The 22811-nt window shown below is 36.0% G+C and overlaps 2 protein-coding genes across 3 annotated transcripts; one reads left to right on the plus strand and one right to left on the minus strand.

The window, feature by feature from the left end:
- The first annotated feature begins 66 nt into the window (after positions 1–66).
- Positions 67–19788, plus strand: mahj (LisH and WD40 domain-containing protein mahjong). Of its 2 annotated transcripts, none has more exons than XM_022068070.2 (28): positions 67–224; positions 1747–1869; positions 2250–2400; positions 3413–3553; positions 4015–4142; positions 4796–5010; positions 5108–5242; positions 6098–6256; positions 7446–7600; positions 8132–8299; positions 8419–8552; positions 9006–9144; positions 9454–9660; positions 10045–10208; positions 10909–11257; positions 11652–11805; positions 12184–12542; positions 12870–13087; positions 13281–13532; positions 14806–15004; positions 15279–15350; positions 16004–16143; positions 16549–16633; positions 17133–17342; positions 17614–17812; positions 18379–18536; positions 18790–18874; positions 19403–19788. In XM_022068070.2, exons 2-28 carry the CDS (start codon positions 1766–1768, stop codon positions 19630–19632), a joined length of 4710 nt encoding a protein of 1569 aa, XP_021923762.2. In that variant the 5' UTR covers positions 67–224; positions 1747–1765; the 3' UTR covers positions 19633–19788. The 2 variants fall into 2 exon arrangements, with proteins under 2 accessions (XP_021923762.2, XP_021923770.2); XM_022068078.2 differs by lacking the exon at positions 67–224 and adding an exon at positions 1167–1233.
- A 401-nt stretch (positions 19789–20189) lies between these two features.
- On the minus strand, positions 20190–22794 carry mRpL33 (mitochondrial ribosomal protein L33). The gene is made up of 4 exons (XM_087344807.1): positions 22714–22794; positions 21991–22050; positions 21208–21311; positions 20190–20920 (listed from the first exon to the last, which is right to left on the minus strand). Exons 2-4 carry the CDS (start codon positions 22029–22031, stop codon positions 20868–20870), a joined length of 198 nt encoding a protein of 65 aa, XP_087200933.1. The 5' UTR covers positions 22032–22050; positions 22714–22794; the 3' UTR covers positions 20190–20867.
- Between the last annotated feature and the right edge of the window lie 17 nt (positions 22795–22811).

The raw sequence follows: 22811 nt of genomic DNA on the forward strand, positions 1-22811 counted from the left end.
TTTTATTCCTAAGGAAGAGCGGGAAACATGAGGGAAACTTTCGGCGTGCGGTTGGTGACTACTTGATATTCTGTGGTTTCAGTTGGTTCATATGACATGGAAACGTACATGTGTATTACGTGATCGAGCGTGTTAACAAACTATGCCTTGATTTAAACTTCTGTAGTAGGTTCAGTAGTTTTAAAACAATTGTAGTTCTTTGTATTTAACTGTTACAGACGCAGGTAATTATATGCATATTTTATGTGTAATATACTCTCGGATGTTCGCTTTACTCACCTAACCTTGTTATGTTAATGTTTTAAATTCATATTAATAAGTGGAAAGCGACAGGTCAGCATTCTCTGGCTCAAAACATCATTAAGTTGGGATGGAAGGTTTATTTCGTTGGCTTGTAGAAATGAATGATTATATTGTATACTTAAATCGGTAGAGAGGTGAGTTTATTTGTGTGTATTCCACAAGGTTATGAAACGTTTGTAAGTGTAACCATAATTTTTGTTTCTTTGTTTTATTTGAATTGACACTAATTGCTTTTAAACGTCTATTTACTAGCTAACTGTAGTACTTTTCAACTTCTTTGTAGGTGTTGACATATGTTACAGCTATGTATGCTAATAGCACCTGTTATTTCTTGAACTTAAAATGAAATGATATAGAATAAGTTTAACAGCCGGTTTCAGAGTGACTATTTACATTATAATAATAATAATCGTAATCATAAAATAAAATTATATAATACATGTAGCACTTGCTAAAAAACAATATGTATCCCAGAAATAGCTGCTGCCCTATGTACCTTAGGGACAAGGTCTGTCTGGGGTACAAGGAAGTACATACCCCATAAAGTGGTGAAGAGATGGGATAATAATAATAACAATAACAATAATAATAATTTACTGAAATCTAACCAAACTTAACTTGGCCACATTTTACTGTCATCATAACACACTTTTAATTACACATGAAGCCCCAACCAGGTTGCTGTTTTTGACGTAAATACTTCTATACGGAAGGGTCATTCCGCAAAAAAGTGTTACGAAAAAGTGACAGGAAAATGAAATATCAACAATTTGTAAATATGGACTGACAACAATGGTCAGCTTGCATGCATTGTTATGTTACCTAGGAAACGTCATCTGTTCACTTGGCATTGTTGTGTTACATTACTTTCGTTATTGCGGCAAGAGCTGAGCTGTGAATCGTTTGTAGAAGAAGTGCTTCGTGTACTAGGTAATTTTGTGCTGGTAATAACGTATTTACGTCAAATTCTCTGGAACCGTGGTTCCAGTGTCAATTTTTTTTTCCACCGAATTTCTGTAGATGTGAATGAGGTAGAAGCACTGGCCAGTGCTGAAAAGTTACCACTGTTTCTGACTGAAATAACTTACGTATTTTCACCAACTGGCAAAACATGGGCGCTGTTAAGTTACATGTGTTAATAATTTATGTAATTTCTGTAGGATTTTTAAAAAGGAAGAGTTACTGATAGTCACCTAAACTCAGACAGACAATCCTATAAATATCTTTACTTTTTGGATTGCATTGTATGTGAATATGGTTCTAGTAATCATCTTTCTTCCCTGTGGGAAGAACTGGTCGGTTTAAGAACAGGGTGCTGAATGGAATATTAGGACCTAAGATGGAGAAGGCAACAGGTGGCTGGAGAAAACTAGTATAGTATTTATTTAACATTCAATGCCGTTCTTGCAGATCATGTTGATTGTAATAATTCTTACTTACCAGGCTTGCTAAATAAAGGCTGATGATGGAGCCATTGTCAGTAGTTACAGATGTGATGACGATACTTCGTCATTGGGACGAAGAGCATCAGGCTCAAACTTATGATCCTGTTCCAGCACTTACCAGGTAAATGTACTGACTTTGTCTGCCATAATATAAAAAGGTATGGTTTGTGTTTAGGTTTAGTTAGTGAGTGAGTTAATCTGGCAGTCAATTTAGACCAGTATCATTTAGCAAATACATTATCGATGTTCTGGGGGTGCTAATAATATACAGGTATGTGAGGTGTTATATTTAATTTTTATATCATCGTGAAATATGAGTTGTTTCAAAAGATTTTGAAAGCTATTATTTAAAACACATACCTGGAAAATGTTGCGACAGACCAGTTCATTAAATCGTGAGAAAGCTGTTGATAATTATACTTTCCCAGAACTATTGAACTAATTCACCTTGGGGCCAGAAATATTGCAGATATGTTTGAATTGAAATGACTATGTTTGTAGGTTGGCAGAAATCATTGAGGCTGAGACAGAGAATTATATGAAGATGGATCCTGATCCGTTCGATGAACGCCACCCGTCCCGTGCTGATCCTGATTGTGCTCTGGGGCACATACTGAAGGTGCTTTTTCGGAAGGATAGTTTCATGAATAAGGTTAGTTTTTTTACCAACTTATTAAAACATAAGAAATTTCATTTTAAACATTTTTCCCAAGTATTTGTATTTTTATTTCAGTATGTATCACATTTCCAGCAATTTTCTGCCTTAAAGTAATTTCATAGTAATCAGATTATTATACCAAAACTATTAGGGCAGAGTGGGTGAGTGAATGAGGTTATGTAGCAAATAGGTCTCTTAATTTTTAGCCACTAGCCATCAAAATTATACAAGTTTCAAAGTAAATAGGTAATGTCTCCAGGATCAAGTATATTTATATGTGTGCATTTGGATGCCACGGTGGTCTAGCGGTTAGAACGCTGGCCTTGTAATCCTGGGGTCTCGGGTTCGAATTTATAACTTGTGTTGGGCAAGGCCGTGGTCTAGGCAACACGGAGTTTTCCTCCGTGGCATCCCAACAATTACTCCAATCACACACAGAAGAAGGCAATGGCAAACCACTTCTGGATCATCTGCCAAGAACGTATATGAACAGGTCCCAGTCCGAGAAAAGGATGGAAGGATCCTGTTCATATGGACCTGTCGTCAGACAGAACACTAAATAATAATAATATAAATAATAATAATAAGGCAAAGTATTTGTTATACGTAAGATTAATATGTTGGGTGCCTTTCTGTCTTTGATAAATTTCTGGGTAAGATGGACGAATTCTAGTGAAAAATTACTAGAGCAGAAGACAAATGTGAACTTCATTTTGCGGTTTAATTTGACATGTTTTCACGTTTCACTATATCTGTTCTTGGTTGTATAAAGATTTAGTAATAAAGCAAATCTGTTTGTTGCTACTACAATACCATGATTGACTGTAGTAGCATTTTAAATCACTCAGTTTGTATACCTTGTTGTTTAATTTCTTGCAACAACAGGCAGTTCAGCTGTCGACGTACATTCTGATACTGTAATGGAACATCAGTTCAGTATATAATACTGTTATAATAAGGAAGTGATCTGATTAATTATAATTGACCTAATAACTTTACCTTTCAGCTGGTGAATGATTATTTGCGTGATAATTACTGGAGCCGAGCAGGAAATATAAACAAAGATTCTCGAAAATTAAACATAGCGGCTTGTCGCCTCATGTTGGACATTATGCCTGGTTTAGAGACATCTGCAGTCTTCCTGGTTGTAAGTATCACAGGCACATTTAGACCTTTGAGACCTTCTACCTAACATGACAGCCATAATTAAATGTATTAATGGGTAAGGTTACTGGTAAAGGTTGAAATAGTATAATGGTGTAGATCTTTGGCCATTAATTTTATCTACAAGTCGTACTGTTTGTTAATACTGAAGGAGTTAATGTATGATGCATGTTGTATTCAAGTGAATAGCTCTCTTGCTTTGTACTTGGAAAGTCCTGGGTTCAGTTCTTGGCCTGGTGACCAGCTGTTCGGTCGTAGGTTTTTTGTGGTTTTCCTCCATTCTTCCAGGCAAACTCTGGGAGAGTACCTTGAATATTTGGTCTTTTAGAATACATTTTATTCACAGTATATATTGTTCATGTACACACTGTGCCATTATGTATCCAGTTTTATGTACGCTTTTTAAGAAATAAAATTATCTCAATAAACTTATTTGATATTTAGCCAGAGATGGAAAGTATGATTCTGCGCCTCTTCAGCTGGGCAGAGAAGTCAATCCAACCACTGCAAAGTTATGCTACAGGACTCCTTGCATCTGCAATGGAGGTTCAAGACATAGCTGCTAATTTCAGGTAATGTGGTAGGGTCATTCAGGGAGTGTATGTCGATGTTTTATTTTGTGGAGTTGCATTCTGTCATGTAACGCTGTCCATTAATTGCAAACACCAAATGACTATGATTTGCTGGTTGGTACCTGCAACCAGTAAGCTTACTTTAAAGTTACTAAAATAAGGAATAAAAATGTTTTTTTAAAGATGCACCTTTTATTATTGAAAACTCCAATCTGTTGGAATACATTTCGGTAATCAGAATTTAGCAGCGGTGTGTTAGTGTTTACAGTACTGTGTATTTGTGAGCTACATTTTGTTATGTGTTACAAGCAATGTGTTACTTTGAATTTTTAACCCTTCCTTTTTTTTGTATGAGGACAAGGTTAAAATGATTTGTATTGTCAGTAGAATGTAAAACAATGGAGCATTGATGAGGAATAATTGGTAAGAAGTTATGATATATAGCATTAAGCTGTGTTCTTTTTGTCTGTTCCTTTCCCATAAACATATATTCATCTTATACCAGTGCTTATTGTTTATTTTGGAAAATACTTGAAACATCGTGACTCTGAAAAAAAACTTTTCACTTTGTGCTCCATGGAGTCAGGTAGTTATTTGATGGGAGTCAGTGCTTTGGTCATTAAGCATTCACAGAAATTATTTTCGTACTGCAGGGAACAGAATGCACGTCTGGTACCTCTCATGCTGCAAGAGCTTCATAAGTTGCAAGTAAGTTCAGCTGAGGAGCGACAGCAAGCGGCTCTGGCAGCCCGTCCGTTTGCTCACCTTGGCCACAACAACAGAGAGATCGTCGACATGGAGGCCAAGAATGGCATCACTGTTGCTAGCCGGACCAGGAAGAGAGTTTCAAGTCATCACAAAGAAAATGGTATTGGCAGATTGTTTTGTATTCTCTTGGTTTATATGGTAAAATAAATTTTGCAAAATAAATGTCTTGTATAATACCACTATTTATTTTTGTGCAGGTGGCTTTTGGGAGCGTTCTCCACCACTGCTTAGTCCACCGCCATTAGAGAGTTTAGCAGACAGTACAGAAGCTCGCTTGAATGCTTCCAGCCCGCCCAGAGGCATAAAAAGGTTATTCAAGGAAAATGATGAAGGTAAAAAAAAAAAAATTACTACACTGCACGTCTTTGTAAAACATTTTTAACAAATTTTCCATGAAGGTGATAAATTAAAAAAAACTTCTGTTGGCAATTAGTGAAGTTCTTTGGTCCAATACATTATGATGTGCCAGATATATCTAGTGTGGTGAGGGAGACATATTAAAGAGCTGTGAACATCATCGGATTATGTACTTGGAGTTTATAAATGTTCTTTAAAACAAATTTTAGATTGTCATAACACTTACTCAGTGTTATGAATAATTAAATATTATTTGATTTATTTGCCCTGTATTGCCACTTCTTACAGTGTACTGAAACACAAAAGAAGTTTGATCAAAGTAGTGGCTGCTTAGTGCTAAATATTTTCATTTAATTAGTGAAAGAAATAATTGAATTTGAAAACAGCAGTAAAACCATATACACTCTTTGGGTAATTGGATAAGTTGCATTTTCTTTGATTGACATGTAATGTGTAAATGCATTTTGTTTAAAGAGATGTTTCATTATATACTTTATGGTGTATATAATGTCTTTATTGCAGTTTGGTAATTGAGAAATCCAGACATGAAAATTATATGTATATGAAAATAATATTTAGTAGTAGAGTCTAATGTTACATTTTTTTTGAAGATATCCGTCTTCTGGGTTGTTGCGCCGTGTAGTCTGGTCGATGTTAACCAACGTTTCAGAGGTCATACTGCCTCCGTCATCAGGGCGATGAATCGCAGTATGACTTCTGAAACGTTGGTTAACATCGACCAGACTACACAGCGCAACAACCCAGAAGACGGATATGTTCATACTCACCGCTGTGAGAACCTGAAGTCTTACATTTTTTTGTTCAAAAAGTCCTTGCAAATGCTGAAAGCTGGAAAAAACAGGAAGTGGCAAGTGATAGTTGCGTCATGTCACCACCTCCTCCTGCTCCGCTATCGTTAACTTTTACAAGACTTGGTCCAGCAATATGTGGGACTCAGAACTGCAACTCAACGCCCACCATGGGTTCGGGTTAGTACTTTCATTATTAAATCATTGAGACTTGATCCTAACATTCTGTTCATCTATCAAACAGTATTTTAAAATTGTAAATTTTTAGTGTTTGACGCCTTGGCTATAACGGCGTACATTCAGCTAACTTTTACTTGGATCTACTGTACTTCACATTGACTACATCTTCAGTTTTAAGCATGTGATCGCATTGCTATGCGACTTAAGGCAACCACATGCTTCGGTCTGGAGCTTCTGCAATTGTGGTTCAAGTCCTGCCTGAGTTATAGATGTTATTTTTTTATTTATTTATTTGTAGTGTTCTGTCTGACGACAGGTCCATATATTATGAACAGGATCCTTCCAACCTCTTCAGGTTGTCAAGGACCTGCTCATACATATATATATTCTTGGCAGAGATGAACAGAAGTGGTTTGCCATTGCCTTCTTCTGTGTGTGAGAGGAGTAATTGTTGGGATGCCAACGGAGAAACCGGGGAAGCCCCTGGAGGAAAACTCCGTGATGCCTAGACCACGGCCTTGCCCAACACAAGTTATAAATTTGAGCACCACCGGGAATTGAACCCGGGACCCCAGGCTTACAAGGCTAGTGTTCTGACCGCCAGACCACCGTGGCGGTGTTTATAGATGTTAGCGTACATTTTTATCACGACTCTTCATAATACTTGCAACAACTCAGTTAACTCTTCATGCAGCCATGCAGATGAAGCGCTGATTACGGTTGAAGGTTCCTGGTGAGGGAGGAGGTTGGGTATAAGATTCCCAGATTTAAACTTTCCTGGGAAGTTGGAGAAAGCAAGAAACTGAGTGTTTTATAAACCCAAAGTTTCATTACTGTGTGCACAAGAGCCTGCCACTGGTCATATCCTGAGTTGCTTGAAGCTAGTCTGTTCACAGTATGTTTCTGCAGTTTATTCTCAGGTCTTCCAAATGATCTTTTACAAAATTATGTGACTATAATTGTTCATGCATTTTTGGCCTCTCTTGTTACTCCCACTTGCAACCAGAGGATATGCCACGCGTTGGTGACAGTGAAATCACTAAAGATGGCTTAGTGTTTTAATTACTGAACTAGGTTTTATTATCATGTATTGGTTTATGTATAATTAAATCATTGGACTGATTGCTGTGTGATATAGAAAGGATAAACAAACATCGCTACAGGAAGATGTGCTTGTGCTATTTGACAGGAGGTGGCAGTGTAGCACTCAATGAGTGCAGTAACTCTTCATGGGCAGAAATGGAGAGTTACGTTATAGGGAACATCCAGATATATCCTCCAACACTAGCGACTAGGCAGATGCTAATTCTGAGGTATCTCACACCAATGGGGGAATACCAAGAGGTAAACAAACATGTAATTTGTCATTGGTACTTTTAATCTTTGTAAAATTAAGGTAGTTTTAGAAGAAAATCAGATATGTTATAAAAATGTTAAATGCTCATTTGAAGAATGAAGAGTAGGTTTTTTGTGACAAAATTTTGTACACGTGAAATGTTTTTTACTGTTTGATGGGGGCCATCTCTTGGGGTATAAAATCATTTTACATCTATTTATAGAGCGGAAATGTATGATGATGTTCAGTTGTATGGGATACAGATTTATTTTTATAGATTCTAACTTAAATTCACCTTCAGCTTGATGTGGTGCATTATGCTTCTGCTAACGGGCCTCAGGTGATTCTACAAGTATTTCATCTCAGCGCTAATTTTATTGAGATCCACTGTATTACATAATTTTATAATGTACAATTAGTTTTTGGTAAATAGCTTTTTAGGGTGATATCTATGAGGTCAAACATCACCTTTGAAATGATCGACCCTGACATTGCATTGTATTGTTTTTAATCATGTGTCCTTTGTGTTCTTGTTACAGTTCTTGAGCCATGTGTTTGAACACAATGCCCTTGAGTTGATACTCAAATACACAGATCTGCGGGAATCAAAAGATTCACGGCTTGCCTTTGAAGCACTGAAGTACTTAGCTGCTCTGCTTTGCCACAAGAAATTCTCCATAGAATTTATCAATATGAAAGGATTACAGGTGAGATATTGTCTTTATTCATATGTCTTTTCTGGCATGTGGTAATAGCAAATCTCAGCCAGAGCCCCGAATAGACTAGTACGTTCCTGAAAATGTAAATTGTTTATCTTTGTTTGTAGACACTGTTGAAAGTTCCTAGGCCAAGTGTGGCTGCTACTGGTGTGTCCATCTGCCTCTATTACCTTGCTTACTGTGAAGACGCAATGGAACGAGTTTGCCAGCTATCACACCACATAATAGCTGATTTAGTTAAGTAAGTTAATGTGACAATTCATTGTAACTGAACATAATATACGTGTTTATGTAAATGTAACAAAATTATGTGCGTGTGGAGGAGACAGTAATTTATTTACTGTACAAATTTAGGGTAGCAGAAGATAGAGAATGGTTAATTATAAATATTATATGTACGTATGTGTATAAATATTTATGTATTCTTTTTGTCAATGAAACCAGTAGAATTCTTCAGTGTATATTTGCCATACGCTATTAGCTTTGCCTCATGTGAATGTACGTACCCTGCATGATTTTAATAAGGTTTTATAAATATCACACTGGATTCCCACGTATCCAATCATCAGATGTGCTTATGCTTTGTCTGATGTTACACAAGTGTATGGTTCATAAGCATTCTTTTTTGGAAATAATACGTTGTGCTAAAATTTGTCTCGATTAGTGTGCTCCATATGTATAATATTCTTGTCAGGTATACACTTTGGTTGCTGGAATGTTCCCATGATTCTGGACGATGCCATGCAACAATGTTTTTTGGACTATCCTTCCAGTTTCGAGCAATCTTGGCTGAATTTGATGCTCAAGATGGTCTTAGGAAACTCTATAATGTCGTAAGTTTCGTAACACTAATTTTTGTACATTCTTTTTCGTCATAAAAGTGTATAATGTGCTTCTTCATCCATCTTTACTTACAGTATGATAATGATCAAGTCTTTGAAATCCGAACCAGATGGTTGGCTTTGAATCCTGAAATTGATGGTATCACACCCAACTTTTATTATCATAGAAATTCATTTTTTGTGAAATGGACTTAATTTTAAATAATTTAATTATACAGCCCCTTTGTAAAAACTGATCTTAAATAGAGTTTCTTTGTTTCATCAGATAAGTGAAGGGAGAATGCTTGATATTGTTACCAGATTAGCACTTTACCAATCCTGTCAGTGGAGGATGATGCAACGTTGAATGATGATGAAGAATGTGCTGCTCGGCAGATAGTGCGTCATGTTTGCGTTGCACTCAAGCGCTACCTAGAAGCACATCTCTGTATCAAAGCTGAGAACTTGAGACGGACGCAGTTCCGAGAGACTGGTGGCCAGTTGGAACCAGGTCTTCCACCTGCTAAGGTAAGCACAGAGAATTTTGTTTCCATGATTTTATTGTGAGACGTTATAATGCATAAACAAAGCCAGATGGTATTGATAAATGTTGTATAATTAAATTTGATAATACCAGGCCATTTGCTTGCAGCTGCACTTTAAGCTGAGTACGATATTTGCCAATTTATAGTGCGTGAAGAAAGTATAAAATATTTCTTAATTTATAACATTTTAAACTGAAGAGGAACGTAAAAATTGTAGTATTTTCATGTCAAACACTGTATGTGCCTCTGAGAAATCAACATTTTTCCAATACATAGATCGAGTGGTTTATGTTGTTAAGAAAAGTGGACAATCATTGTCTCTTCTTGCATTTTGTGCTGTTCGCTTCTTGAATTTTGAAATTTCCAGGTCAAGTCAAGTCCTGAAGAGGTTCAAGAGCAGGTTCAACAGCTTCTGGATCTGATGCCTTTTCGATCTCATTGGGAGCCAGTGGATCAGCTCATAAGACTTGGTGGCGTTACCTTATTATTGCAGATAATAGCATTTGCGTACGAGTGGAACTATTCTGGTCGGTAAGTTCCGTTTTATGTTTCTTCCATCCGTGTGTTCTTATTTTTGTGTTACAGGGTGTGTGATTCTTCATGTTTGTTTTTGTGTTTTATGTACACAGATCCCCTTGTGAGAACTGAGAAACCTTATGGATTCTATGATATGTTGACTTTGATAACACTCTGTAGGAAAGTGGCTCGATATATATGAATTGCTCAAGATCTTGCATTTTGCGTATAGGAAAGTACGAAGATATTTAGAAGTTTGGAATAGCTGTGTGGCGAATTGCGTCTGTATCGCTAGAAGATTTTAAAAAAGGACTGTGTATCATTGAATGACCTTGTGCATTCAACTGATACGACAGGTTTAAACATTCTGATTATTGAAGTGGATTGCTTACATATAATTTTACTTAAATGTTACATTAAATTATTGTATTATAACAGTATTATAAAACTTCAGTAATGGATCCATTATGATGTTTGTAAATGAGTGTACATTATGTGTTCACTGTGGTCTTCTGGATTGTAATGCCGTGTAGACCTGTAGGTGAATATCATCATTTTGGAGGAACATACAGCCTCCATCTTTAAGGCTGAAATTAATTGGACAGAAAAATCACTATGTGAATTACTGGGAAACATACATTTGTTGTTTCACTGTATGTCTGACCTGCGTAGTGTTGCTTTTTTAATGGTGTTTTAATATCCGTCGTTTTTACAGGGCAGAGACAGTACGCAGTGCACTGGATGTGTTAGCTATTTGCAGTGTGATGCCACGTGTACAGTTGCTACTGTGTGATCGTGTAGACCTTCCTGATGAAGCCATGACAGTAGGAATGAACATAATCCTGGGAGCTGCAGAGGGCGAGATAGTGGCCGATGCCGACGTACAAAGAGCTGCACTCGCTGTTATCATAAACTGTGTATGCGCGCCCATCCATAGGATAGGAGGCACTGTTGGGCGCTTCTCAGTCATTGGTTCAGCGAAGAAGAAGACTAACAATTTCCGTAGCAGCGAGGAACTTATTGGAAAGATGTGGGAGAGTGTTAGATCCAATAATGGCATCATGGTATGTTACACTGCTTGCGCCATATTATATTGAGACACCAAGTTCTCGTAAAGGATATTCTGATAGTGGCAAAGGCGTGGGTATTTAAGTGTGTGTGTTGTGTATGATAGAAAAAAGATCCCCTTATCATACGTAAAGATGGGAATGTATTAATTGTGATCATCTATTTAAATTAAGTCAGAATTTTGTAACATAGGATATTAGGAGTTGGTTTGCTAGGCACTTGACAGATTATTTTATAATTCTTCGCTAATGAGCCTGTATTCAAGTGAGAGTATTTTCCGCCTTCAGAAGTCGTGAATAATTTACCTTTGTGCAGTAGTTGAACAGGTACATGATCCCCATATTGTATGTTATTTTAAACAAACTGATGATTAATGTGGTATTTGGACAGGTGCTACTGCAGTTAATGATGGTGAAGACACCAATAACAGATGCAGATTCTATTAGAGCCTTGTCATGCCATGCTCTAGCTGGTCTGGCTCGCAGTGAGACAGTACGACAGATTATTAGCAAACTGCCACTTTTTACAAATGGTCAACTACAAAGTAAGTAAATATAGTGAGTGTTGTCTATCTTGCTTTTGTGTACTGTTATTATATCAGTTGCCATGGAAGTTAGCTGGAAGTTATACCATACTCAGATTAGTTGGTTACCAACTCATAGTAATAGTAGATTGTTTTAATAATAATAAAAAAAAAAGAACAATCTTAGATATACATGAATGGTTGTGTAATTAGGAAAGTGAAACCATGATTTTATAAAGATTCAAACCTATTAATCCAGAAATCATATTTTCCATTAACTTCAGTATTAGTTTAGTCAATTTTGGTTTTGTAAGTTACAGTTTTACAGGATAGATGAATCTAATTTATAAAGGTAACGTTGGTGGATCTTAGCAGTAAAACTCTTTGTGTTTCTTTCAGTGCTAATGAGGGACCCAATCCTACAGGATAAACGTCAGGAACATGTCAGCTTTCAGAAGAGTGCTCTGGAATTGATGGAACGTGTGTCTGGAAAGACAAAGCCCTCCGGTAATGAGTTGGAAATTTCATTAGCAAACATGCATCGAGCGAATGTTGTAGCACAAACTCGTATCCAGTTCAATGACAGACAACTACTGCAATTGATCCAACAGCATTTGGTATCACGTGGACTGTTGGAGACTGCCTCTGCACTGACCAGGGAAGGAGGTCTTCCTGGTGCGCCAATTAAACAGGGACCTAGCTCAAATTTTCCGCCATTCAGTTACCGTTCCAATTTGACACCCCCGGCTATTCCTCGGGTGAGTATGCTAGTCCAGAATATGTTTGCTTCAGGCCAGTATTCTCAGCATATTTATTCATATTTATTCATGTGATGCTCCAGTGCATATTCGGCGTTATCTTTAGTTAGTTCAATGGCTGGAGGACATCAGTGATGACCTAGATTGCTTTTCGTGACTTACGCTGTTGTCAAATAAAATGAGGACTAATGATATATTGGTTTTAGTAAACGCTAGAGAAGTCTGGAATAATAATCCTCAAATGTATGACGTATACTATTATTCTGAAAGAAAGAGGTTGATTTTGGATGCTTGAAAATATATGGCATATGCATGTAAATGTTGCAGCCAAGGCTGTCTAGCTTCTCACCTGGCGCTTCTGTTAGCCACCATCACCACCATAGATCCATAGCAACAGTTCAGAATTCATCAGTGATTTCTGCAGCATCTCAGTTACCAGCTGCTGCAGCATCTGCTGCAAGAAGTAATGTAAATCCAACCACAAGCCAACCACAGCAGTCGGTTACTGGAGTACCGCCAATCAGATTCAATCTTACCAATCCACGGTGAGTCTGTTGGAGTCATATATGCCGCTTTGCCTGGATCCAGAATTTTTTCCCCCTTCATTTTCCGTGACAATAAAGAACAGTCTAGTCTAAACTGTCGTGCTACGGAACTGTATGCTGGTGTTAAAGCATTCAACTTTTAAAATAAATATGTTGGCTAGATTGTGGTTTTCAGAATGGGTTTTCATTTCAGGAAGGTGCAAGGACTTTCTTCTGGTGGCAACTGCAGCAGTCGCTCCCTGCAGAAGCAGATATCCTGTGAGCAGGGTTGCATAATCAGTTCATCTCCCCTTTTGAAGAACACTTCCACTGTCACAACAGGGTGCATTCCAGGGATAGGCGAGTCTCATGTCACTCTTGACTCCATTATCACCGAGTATCTCACAAATCAGCATGCGCTGTGCAAGAATCCCATGGTACCCTGCCCACAGTTCAATCTCTTTGAGTGAGTAGTTAGCGTTTTGAAACTATCAGTAAGAATCTCAGATACAGGTTTATTTATTATATAGGACTTAAACAATAATAGATATATTAGACCCTTATTATGCCATGAGTGTCTGGGGATAGCTTCAAAACCGACGTAATAAGCTACCTGCGTTATAAGTGAAAACAATGTCTAATTCTCATCTCGGGGGACGTGATCTTACCCGCGGTATATCCGATTCTACAGTATTATGAGGCATGGAATAAGGAGGATGTGCTATAGATACTACAGGTTATCATAGTTATTGCTTTATATGTTAATTTCATTTTGGTTATTAAATATCAAAATTTCTCTTGTGTATGCCCTAGATCTAATGTAAAGTAGATGAAGAATGAGTGGATGTAGTGAAGTATGTGCTCTGTTAGAATAACGCGATGTTCAGACAGTATTGAAACTTCTAAATATTTTGATTGTATTTGTCTCGGTGTGAAAATGTGCATAATATTTTGTACTCGATATGGTAGTGTTCAGTTTGTAATTATTTTGTGCATGTTGGGATGTAATTTTGGCGCTGCATAAGAAGGGCTCAGAGACTAAAAATTACATTTGGTTTAAAGTATCTACAGTTTTATTGACTTCTGAAGGCTTTGTAACTTTACAAAAACTTAATAAAACTATTCTGTCTTGATAGTTGTGTCTGGAGATTGAACATTTTGTTCTTTATACAGTCACATGTTAATTAACAAAATGTGGGGAGTTTAAATAATGGAACTTAAATGTGAATATGTGTGTGCATGTGCGTGTACACATGCACGTGTAAGTACAGTGTGGCCAATGGCTCTAAGGCCTTAAATATATGGGAACTATAAATGAAGTCTCCACTATTATGCTTACGCTTTCGAATAATCTCTTCACCTCTGCTAAGTTATGCTTCCCTCTCTTTGTTGGCCATAATTTTGCAGCCACTGTTGAGTGACTTGTATGGAAGATTGTGCGAACATACCGAACAAAGTAATTTGTAATTGGAAAAAATGAAAACTGTGTAAAGTGAGCACAGTAATTTTGCAGTACATATTAATACCATCATCGGATCTGATATTAAGTACAATCTGACAACTCGATATGCTGTAGCACTGTTGACACTGCCTTGCTGGAGAAGGGTGGGGGGGGGGGGGGGGAGACTTCCGAAGCTGCAAAAACAAACCCAGTGCTTCGACCTTTACTGCGGGTCCTAGATTTGTTGTTGCTGTAGTATATTTAAAATGAGTGGTATTAATATATTTTTAATTTTCAGGCCTCACAAGTGTCCTGACCCCAAGGCAAAGAATTCCGCCCCGACCAACTATGCGATGAGGATTGCCCGTCGGTCATTGGCTTTGGCAGGGAATGATGCATCTCGTTTGGACAGGAAGTTGGTTTACTCACGCTTCTGTCCTGTGAGGACTTTTCGGCTGTCTGAAGATGATGGATTCTTCACGTGTTGTGAATTCCTTGTAAGTAATATGATTATGAGAGTTGGAATACTGGATATATTAAAACAAATGAAGAAAAATTCATAATATTTTGTGTTCAGGGACTTTTTAATAATCCCATTGGTCAAAGTTTTATATAGTAGATTGAAATTCTGTGATGTACTGCTGGATGCAGTGTTATTTTATTTTGTATTTGGTGGACAGTGGACTGAAATATAAGTCTTAAGGGTTAAAGATGCTGTAATCAAATAATTATCTAGATATTTCACTTTTAACACTGTTTATTTTTTGGCAGCCTTGTGACCAGTTCCTCATGATGGGCACATATCAAGGGGAGGTTAAGATGTTCAACTTACATACTGGTTCAGTGAGTATTAACAGATATGTACAGTGTAATTTTATTTTATGATTTTACACGTGTTTAAAAATCTCCTTCATATTGTCGGTAACCCACCAGTGCCTAAAATACTTACATTTAATTTTAATGTATTTCATAAGAATTTGAATATGACATAAATCACATAAATTAAATTCTGAAATCTGTGTTTTGTGTGAGAAGTTTCTCGTTTCCTGCTTACCTAATAATAATGGTGAATAAAGTGTTAATAGATTTGTAAAAGAGATGAAATTATAAATAAGTATAATATTCGGCCTCATCGTTTTCGTTGATTAGTTAAAGAAAATTACAAAAATAATAATCGGAGAGCAGAAGAGTAGAAAATGAGCTGTCGCTTTGAGATTCTTTCCGTGTTACTGTCACCAGATATTTAGTAGGCTTTCTGCCACTGTGGAGTGGGGAAACTGTTGTCCTTTCCCAAAAGACATTTCTGTATGCTCAGAGTGAATCCAGAATTTCATTATAAACTGTACTAAGTTTGGTCACTGAGTTCTAGTAATTTACCGTGGTTACATTTTTTGCCAGTTAGATGTTGAAAATTATATGCTGTATGGTATCAGTTGCATGTACATTTAGTTCCATGTGAAGTATAGAAAACAAGTGTGACATTAAGTGTTTTGTAGGAGGAAGCCACATACCAATGCCATGATTCCTACGTATACCATTTGCAAGCCAGCAGAGACCGCTCACTGCTTCTCACATCTTCCACTTGGCGAAGGCCACTTTCTGCATTATGGAGCATCAACAAATTTTTTGAAATGAAGTGAGTATGTCTGAGATAATAGTGGTTCTGATATGACCAACATTTTTATAGATATTATTTAATTATTTGCAGTTTTATCCTATTCTCATGAGAGAAAAGTTGGTTTAAAGTTGCATGTTCTTAGCCCTTCATTACATATAAAAGCATGACCATGCTAAATTTTGTTCTCATTTTAATAAACGCTTGCCTTACTTGAATAATCACATACCCGAAATATTCAGGTTTACAAGTTAGCACTGGATTATATGTTTATGTACATGTTGCTAATTTTTTCTGGAATATATAGAAAAGTTTCATACGTAACAATTTGCTGAAGTGTATTCAGTAGTTACAGATGTATTTTTGGTCATCATATGGCCAACTTTTCAGCTAAGTTGAATGTTAATGTGTGGTGGATGTCTGCAGGTTTGCGTTAGAAGAGGAGGAATATGTGGAGTTCAGTAAGCTTAATCAAGATCGCATCATTGGGACCAAAGGAGAGATAGCTACGGTTAGTGTAATTATTTACTGACAAGTTATGAAGTTCGCAGCGTGAAGAAACGTTATAAACACGCCACAGCTGATTTCAAACAACCTCAGATGTGGTGGAATATTAAAAAGAAAAGTAATTCAGCTGTTGAAATTCAACCAATAGTTGGCCTTTGTTTTCCACCATTATCACTAATTGGTCCCATAAATACTGTTTTTTCTAAGTGCTATACAAATACCTCTATTTGATGTACCTTGTCACCTTTAATTTATAATTGGCATCACATGCAGTTCCCATCATTGAAGGAATCTGCGTCGTACAAGTCTCTCCAGATTCCAAGTGTTTTTACACAATCACATCGTGTTATAAATTAAGATGAGCGTCCTTTGTCTCAAGATAATTATAGAATGTTAGATCTGGGTTAGAGAGCGAGGTGGCAGATCAGCTCCTAGTCTATGAAGTGTTCTGCCATTTGTTGTTTCATCCAATTTACTTTATTCTCTTTTAATACTATTTTCAGATCTATGACGTAGCCACGGGAAAGAAGATAATGGCTTTGACTCCTCAAATTTCAAATCAGTACACCAAGAACAGAGCTACATACAGTCCTACGGATGAATTGGTACTTTCTGACGGAGTTCTCTGGGATGTCGGCTCAGGCAAAGAAATTCATAAGTTGGACAAATTAAACCAAACATTAAGTGGAGTCTTCCACCCTAATGGTCTGGAGGTAAAAGCATCGATAATAAATGTATTATATAAGGCTGTGTCGTGGACTTTGTCCATGGTCTGGACTCAAGTTATGGTACAGTAGATTGTCATACTGATAGGGCTGTCAGGTGCGAGAGGAAATACTTATTTTGTTGATCTAACAACAGATTTTATGCCGAGGTATAGCATCATTTTGTTCGTAGGACCTTGATGCTATAGAAAATAAACTTAGAAATAATTGTATTTGTTTAGCATTGATCCCTGGTACACGATGTGATACTCCGATTTAGGTTGTGTCAAATACCGAAGTATGGGACCTGCGTACATTTCACTTGTTACGAACGGTGCCTGCTCTAGATCAGTGTCAGGTATTATTCTCTCGTGCAAGAAATGTGATGTATACAGTGTCACTGGAACAGGAGACTGAAGAAGACACTGCCTTTGAATCGTCGTTCAAGACACTAGATGCTTATGACTATTCTAGTATAGGTAAGCTCATATTTTTAATATTATCCCATAAGATAAGTACCATTGTCAGGCATGTGAATTTTTTTCAGAAACAAGCATAATAATTTTAAAAAAAATATTTCTGAACTGTAACACATTATTTTTTCAGCAGCAATTTGACATGTTCATTTAATAATTTGCATTGAGTAGCTCCTTTGTGTTTGCAGTTAAAATTGTTTTTATGTGGTGGTACTATTAGCAGAAATATTTTGTAATGAATGTATAGAAGTCTGTTTATTTTGTCTTTATAATCCCATATTTACAGATGATTTCATGTATATGTCTTACTGTCTGGCATATACACAGAAGCATTAAATGTAAACAAACAGTTTAATTGGTCTAATTTAATGACAAAATTTGTTTTGATTTGATATTTATCGTTAGGAAATGTTAAATTTATTTTTGTGTGTGTATGTCAACAAAATAACAACAATTATAATTTAAAGTGTAATACAGTATTTAAGAAACATATATGTTATGATCCTTGCTTTAAGAATCGTAATAGTAGTGACTAAATTAATAGAATATACTATTTTTCTTTGTTTCAGCTACTATTGATGTGAAGAAAAATATCTATGACCTAAGCTGCAACAAATTTGACACACAAATTGCTGTGGTCGAGAATCAAGGAATGTTTGATAGCGTCCAGGAATCATCTGTTCGACTTTACGATGTGGGAAGGAGAAGGGATGACGAAGATGAAGGGGTAAGTTGGAAATATATTAAATTTTATATTAAGGAGGAAACAGAATTATAGTTTGTGTGCACATTGGTGCTGAGCTGTGTGTAGAAACGGCAGGTGCGACTTGTATCAGCAGTGACGTGTGGGAAGGACTTGCGAGTCTTTTTCCGCGTGAAAACACTGAAATCCACATTTATGTTTGCAATGGGGGACAGTGGACTTGAACACTAAACTGAGAGAAAACCTTGTATGAGATTATTTACACTTGCATTTCCAGGAAGAAGATGAAGATGATGAAGACATGGATGGCAGTGAAGATGGCACTGCTTCTCCTACTGCATCAGAAGATGAACAGCATGAAGGTAATGTGTATAAATGGCGTAAATATGTTGGCTTAGTTGATATACTGCATAAGCAGGACTTTTAAGCTACCTGTGTTCATTTAAATGTTTAATATGTGTGTGTGTCCGTACTTGTGTCTGATAGCCATAGTTACTGTGGATTATTTAATGCTAGTGCTACAAGATTACATTCATATTTACAAACTTTCTTAGCTGTTTTTTTTTCTATAAAATACAGTATTAATGAATCAGTCCTGCCAGCACATAGATTAAACATCTGCAGCAACATTTTAAAGCACATGATTAAAAAATTCGCCCCCCACACACACACACAAATTTCCTGTTATCCTCCATACAGCTTGAAGGTAAAAGAACCAATTTTCAAAATAGGTACATATACCCAAAATTTTATGAGCAGTATGCATTAAAATTGTGTATCAATTACGAAATTATGGTAGTAATAGATGTACAAATAAAACAACTTACACGTGACATTTTTTATGGTTTTATTGTATAGTGACAGACTTAATATGTGTTTCTGAATTTTAGACAATGCTGCAGGTGGAAACGCCAATGCCGGGGGTGATAACGCCAATGAGAATGGAAATAATGGTGACGACAACAACATTGCAGACAGCAATAACGAAGATGATGGGGATGATATTGTGATGTCTGACTCAGATGATGACGACGACGACGATAATGATGAGGATGCAGCCATTATTTCACTCTCGGACAGTGCAGACACTGATGAATTGGAAGACATGTTGTTTGCATGAAACTGATTACTTGCAGGAGTGTTCTCCATTGTGTTACAGTGTATCGGTGACTTTCTAAATTTCCACACAAGTCAATATTCATGTCTGTGAAAACTTATTGCTGATAACTTTTGGATCATGTTACAGAATTGTTTCAAATATAATTGTAAAAATTTGTCTGCGACTTCCGTAAACTTCAGACATTCTCGATATCTGTCTCTTCTTCCTACCTTCATCACTTCTTTTATGTCACTGCACAGAAGAAACTGTCATTTAAGATTACTTTTGACGACCATAATGCGAGATTTTGGGTTTTCACAGCGGTTAAAATGTGGATTGTGGTCTTCTGAGTTCGGACACACACGTCATATTATATAACAGCACTATATATATTACTTGATAATTTAAATTTAGCCTCTAAGAATTCATATCAGTTATCGAGGTTAAGAGCACCAAATGTAGAACATGCGTAAGAAATCAGCAGGAATGGAGAAGGGTGAGGTTAGGTCTCGTTTGAGGTAATATCACTGCTTTAATCTGGAATAGCTGAGGAAAACTGCATAAGAAAACTCGGTGAGGGCAGCTGACACGTTGATTTATTATATAAATAAGCAATTATGGCAGAACCAGTCAGTGATATTAACTATATAAGCAGTTTGGCCAAGTGGGTGATTTAATTATTTAACATCTGTTAAAATATTCCTCTGTTTCAATGTGAAAAGTGGGCTGAAATAAAAAATGCCTTCATATCACACTTTCATACACTACTGAAACAATTTACAATTTTTTACGAACAAGGGAAACGTGTGTGCATAGAAAAACATTTTTAGTTTACAAATTTATTATTATGACCAGAATCCAGTATTATATGTTCAATAATTCAATATGTTATTAACCTGTTTGTAAATACATAACTGTATATATATATATAAGCAACTAGGAAACTAAATCACATTACAAAACATGACATTTAATGTGTTATACATGAAAAAAAAATGTTCATTTTAACAATTATTTTAATATTTGTATGTTTGCTTATTATTAGATTTCATTCTGTAATTCATATGCTGATATCTTCTGACAAAAATTTCTAACTAAATATTGTATTACGAAAGTAAATTCAGTATTTTATATTACTTTGTATCACAAAAGAAAAATATGAAAGAAATGTAAACGTTATTGATGAACATGACGTTAGAGCTGCTATTGTGCCAGTATGCCCCACAACTCTGCAGTTAGCTAATTGAATTTTCACGTTACTTGAGGCTTCGAACCTTTTTCAGTTCCCTGTAAACTGAAGGTTGTTGAACTGCAACAAGCAAAAATACCAATCATTTAAAAATTGTTCTATAAAAACCGGGTTAGCCGTATGAGAGATGTTACATTACACCATGATATCAACATATCAGAGGAAAATACAGTCTTTTAAGGCCCCAAAGAACAATATCGACAAATCATTATGATTTTGAATTCATGGAATTGCTCATCTCTATTATAAGGATAGGAAGCGGAGCACAAAGTATTCAGACATTATACCGGACCTGCAGTGAATGAACCATAGAATTAGTACCAAGTCATATAACACGCATACTTAACTGTATGGATCAAATGAGATCATTTCTAATTTATCAGCAAGTCTTTCTCTAATGCGTATCATCTTGTGGCCACTTACAGCACTCTCCATCAAAACCATAATCATCCTTAAACACACAAGATAATCATTAAATATGGTTCACACGCAGACTTCTTGAATAAAGTATTCTAACCGCTGGCAGTTAAAATGTACTGGAGATTCCTACTACAGTTTGAACCTAAAAGTATAATTTAGCATGGTGAAACAAAATTAATTATGATTAAAGACTAAAATTTATTGGATTAAAATATGTTTTCAAACAACACTTTCATGAACTGCACTTCACTACCAACTATCATCATCTGAAAAAGAGGTTATGTGAAGAAAGTATTTAACATAAAACATGAATCTTTTCTAAGATAGAAACTTTGGTTATAATAGTTATTTATTGATCAAAAACTTATCACATACTGTATAAAACATGCAACAAGCTTCTTCTGCACACATTTCTTCCATCAAGTCTGTATGATTCATTATACGCAAGTTCACTTCACAGTCGTGTTATCTGAAGCAGCAGTCTTTGATATCCAGTCTGTTATAAAATTACAATGTGTGTATGTATTTTACAAAGGAAAGCTTATGCCTTACTGAGAACCAGTTTGATGTACTGACAGCATCACACAACAGTAATAAACAATGGATTCCATAATTTATTTTTAAATTTCCTACATCTGAGTCTAGTACAACTGTAAAGATAATGAAATCTACATCCTAAAGAAACTACATTACACATAACTTAAACATACTTGCTCTTGGTTTTCTTCAGTAATATGTTTGTTACAAACATATTTTGGTTCACAATTTACCTGCAAGAAAATGAAAACATAATTCTGGTTTGTGTTATTAATGTAAATTACACGGGAATCACATTGTGTAACACTCCCAGTAAGAAATGAAAGTTTATTTTCAATAGCAGATGACAGTTTCAATTCACAATAAGATGATTTATTTTGACAAACATCTTTAATTATGTTGACGAATCTGTAAAGTACACATAATTAATAGCAGCTTGATAATTACAATGGGAATTGTGAAATTTATTAAGAAATAATTATATGGAATTTATTGGTTATATAAAAAATAAGTTGTCATACATCTATGTTTCTTTACTATAACTTGTTTGTATACTTTGTTACAAATCCTATTTAACTAGGTTCCATTTTATACCATACTAAGGCCTATTCATAGTTGCTGACCTTAACTATTAAATATTGTATAAAGTGAAGTGAAAATATTGTCGATAAGTAATTTTTGGATAAAGGTATGCTTAAAGTTTAAATGAGGTAATCTTTTAGTTTGTTGGTATTCTTCAAGAGTTAGGTTATGTGTAATTATTGTTGTATCTTTCATCATTATGCTTAGTAATTCTGCTAATCGTCTACGTATTTGAAAAGTATCGACAATACACATGCAAAAAATAGTTTATTAATGCATAAATAAATACATATAAGTGCAGACAGTTTACGTACGCTCTAAACAACATACATGCCACCCAAAACATACAAGCAGCCTGTTCACTGCTTGTGTGATCGGCGTCGGTGTTCATTTTACATTGCGCATGACATTT

Source organism: Zootermopsis nevadensis, unplaced genomic scaffold, assembly GCF_977971745.1.
Source record: "Zootermopsis nevadensis isolate Lab colony 2312 unplaced genomic scaffold, Znev_1.0 Znev_ptg000008l, whole genome shotgun sequence".
Taxonomy (NCBI): domain Eukaryota; kingdom Metazoa; phylum Arthropoda; class Insecta; order Blattodea; family Termopsidae; genus Zootermopsis; species Zootermopsis nevadensis.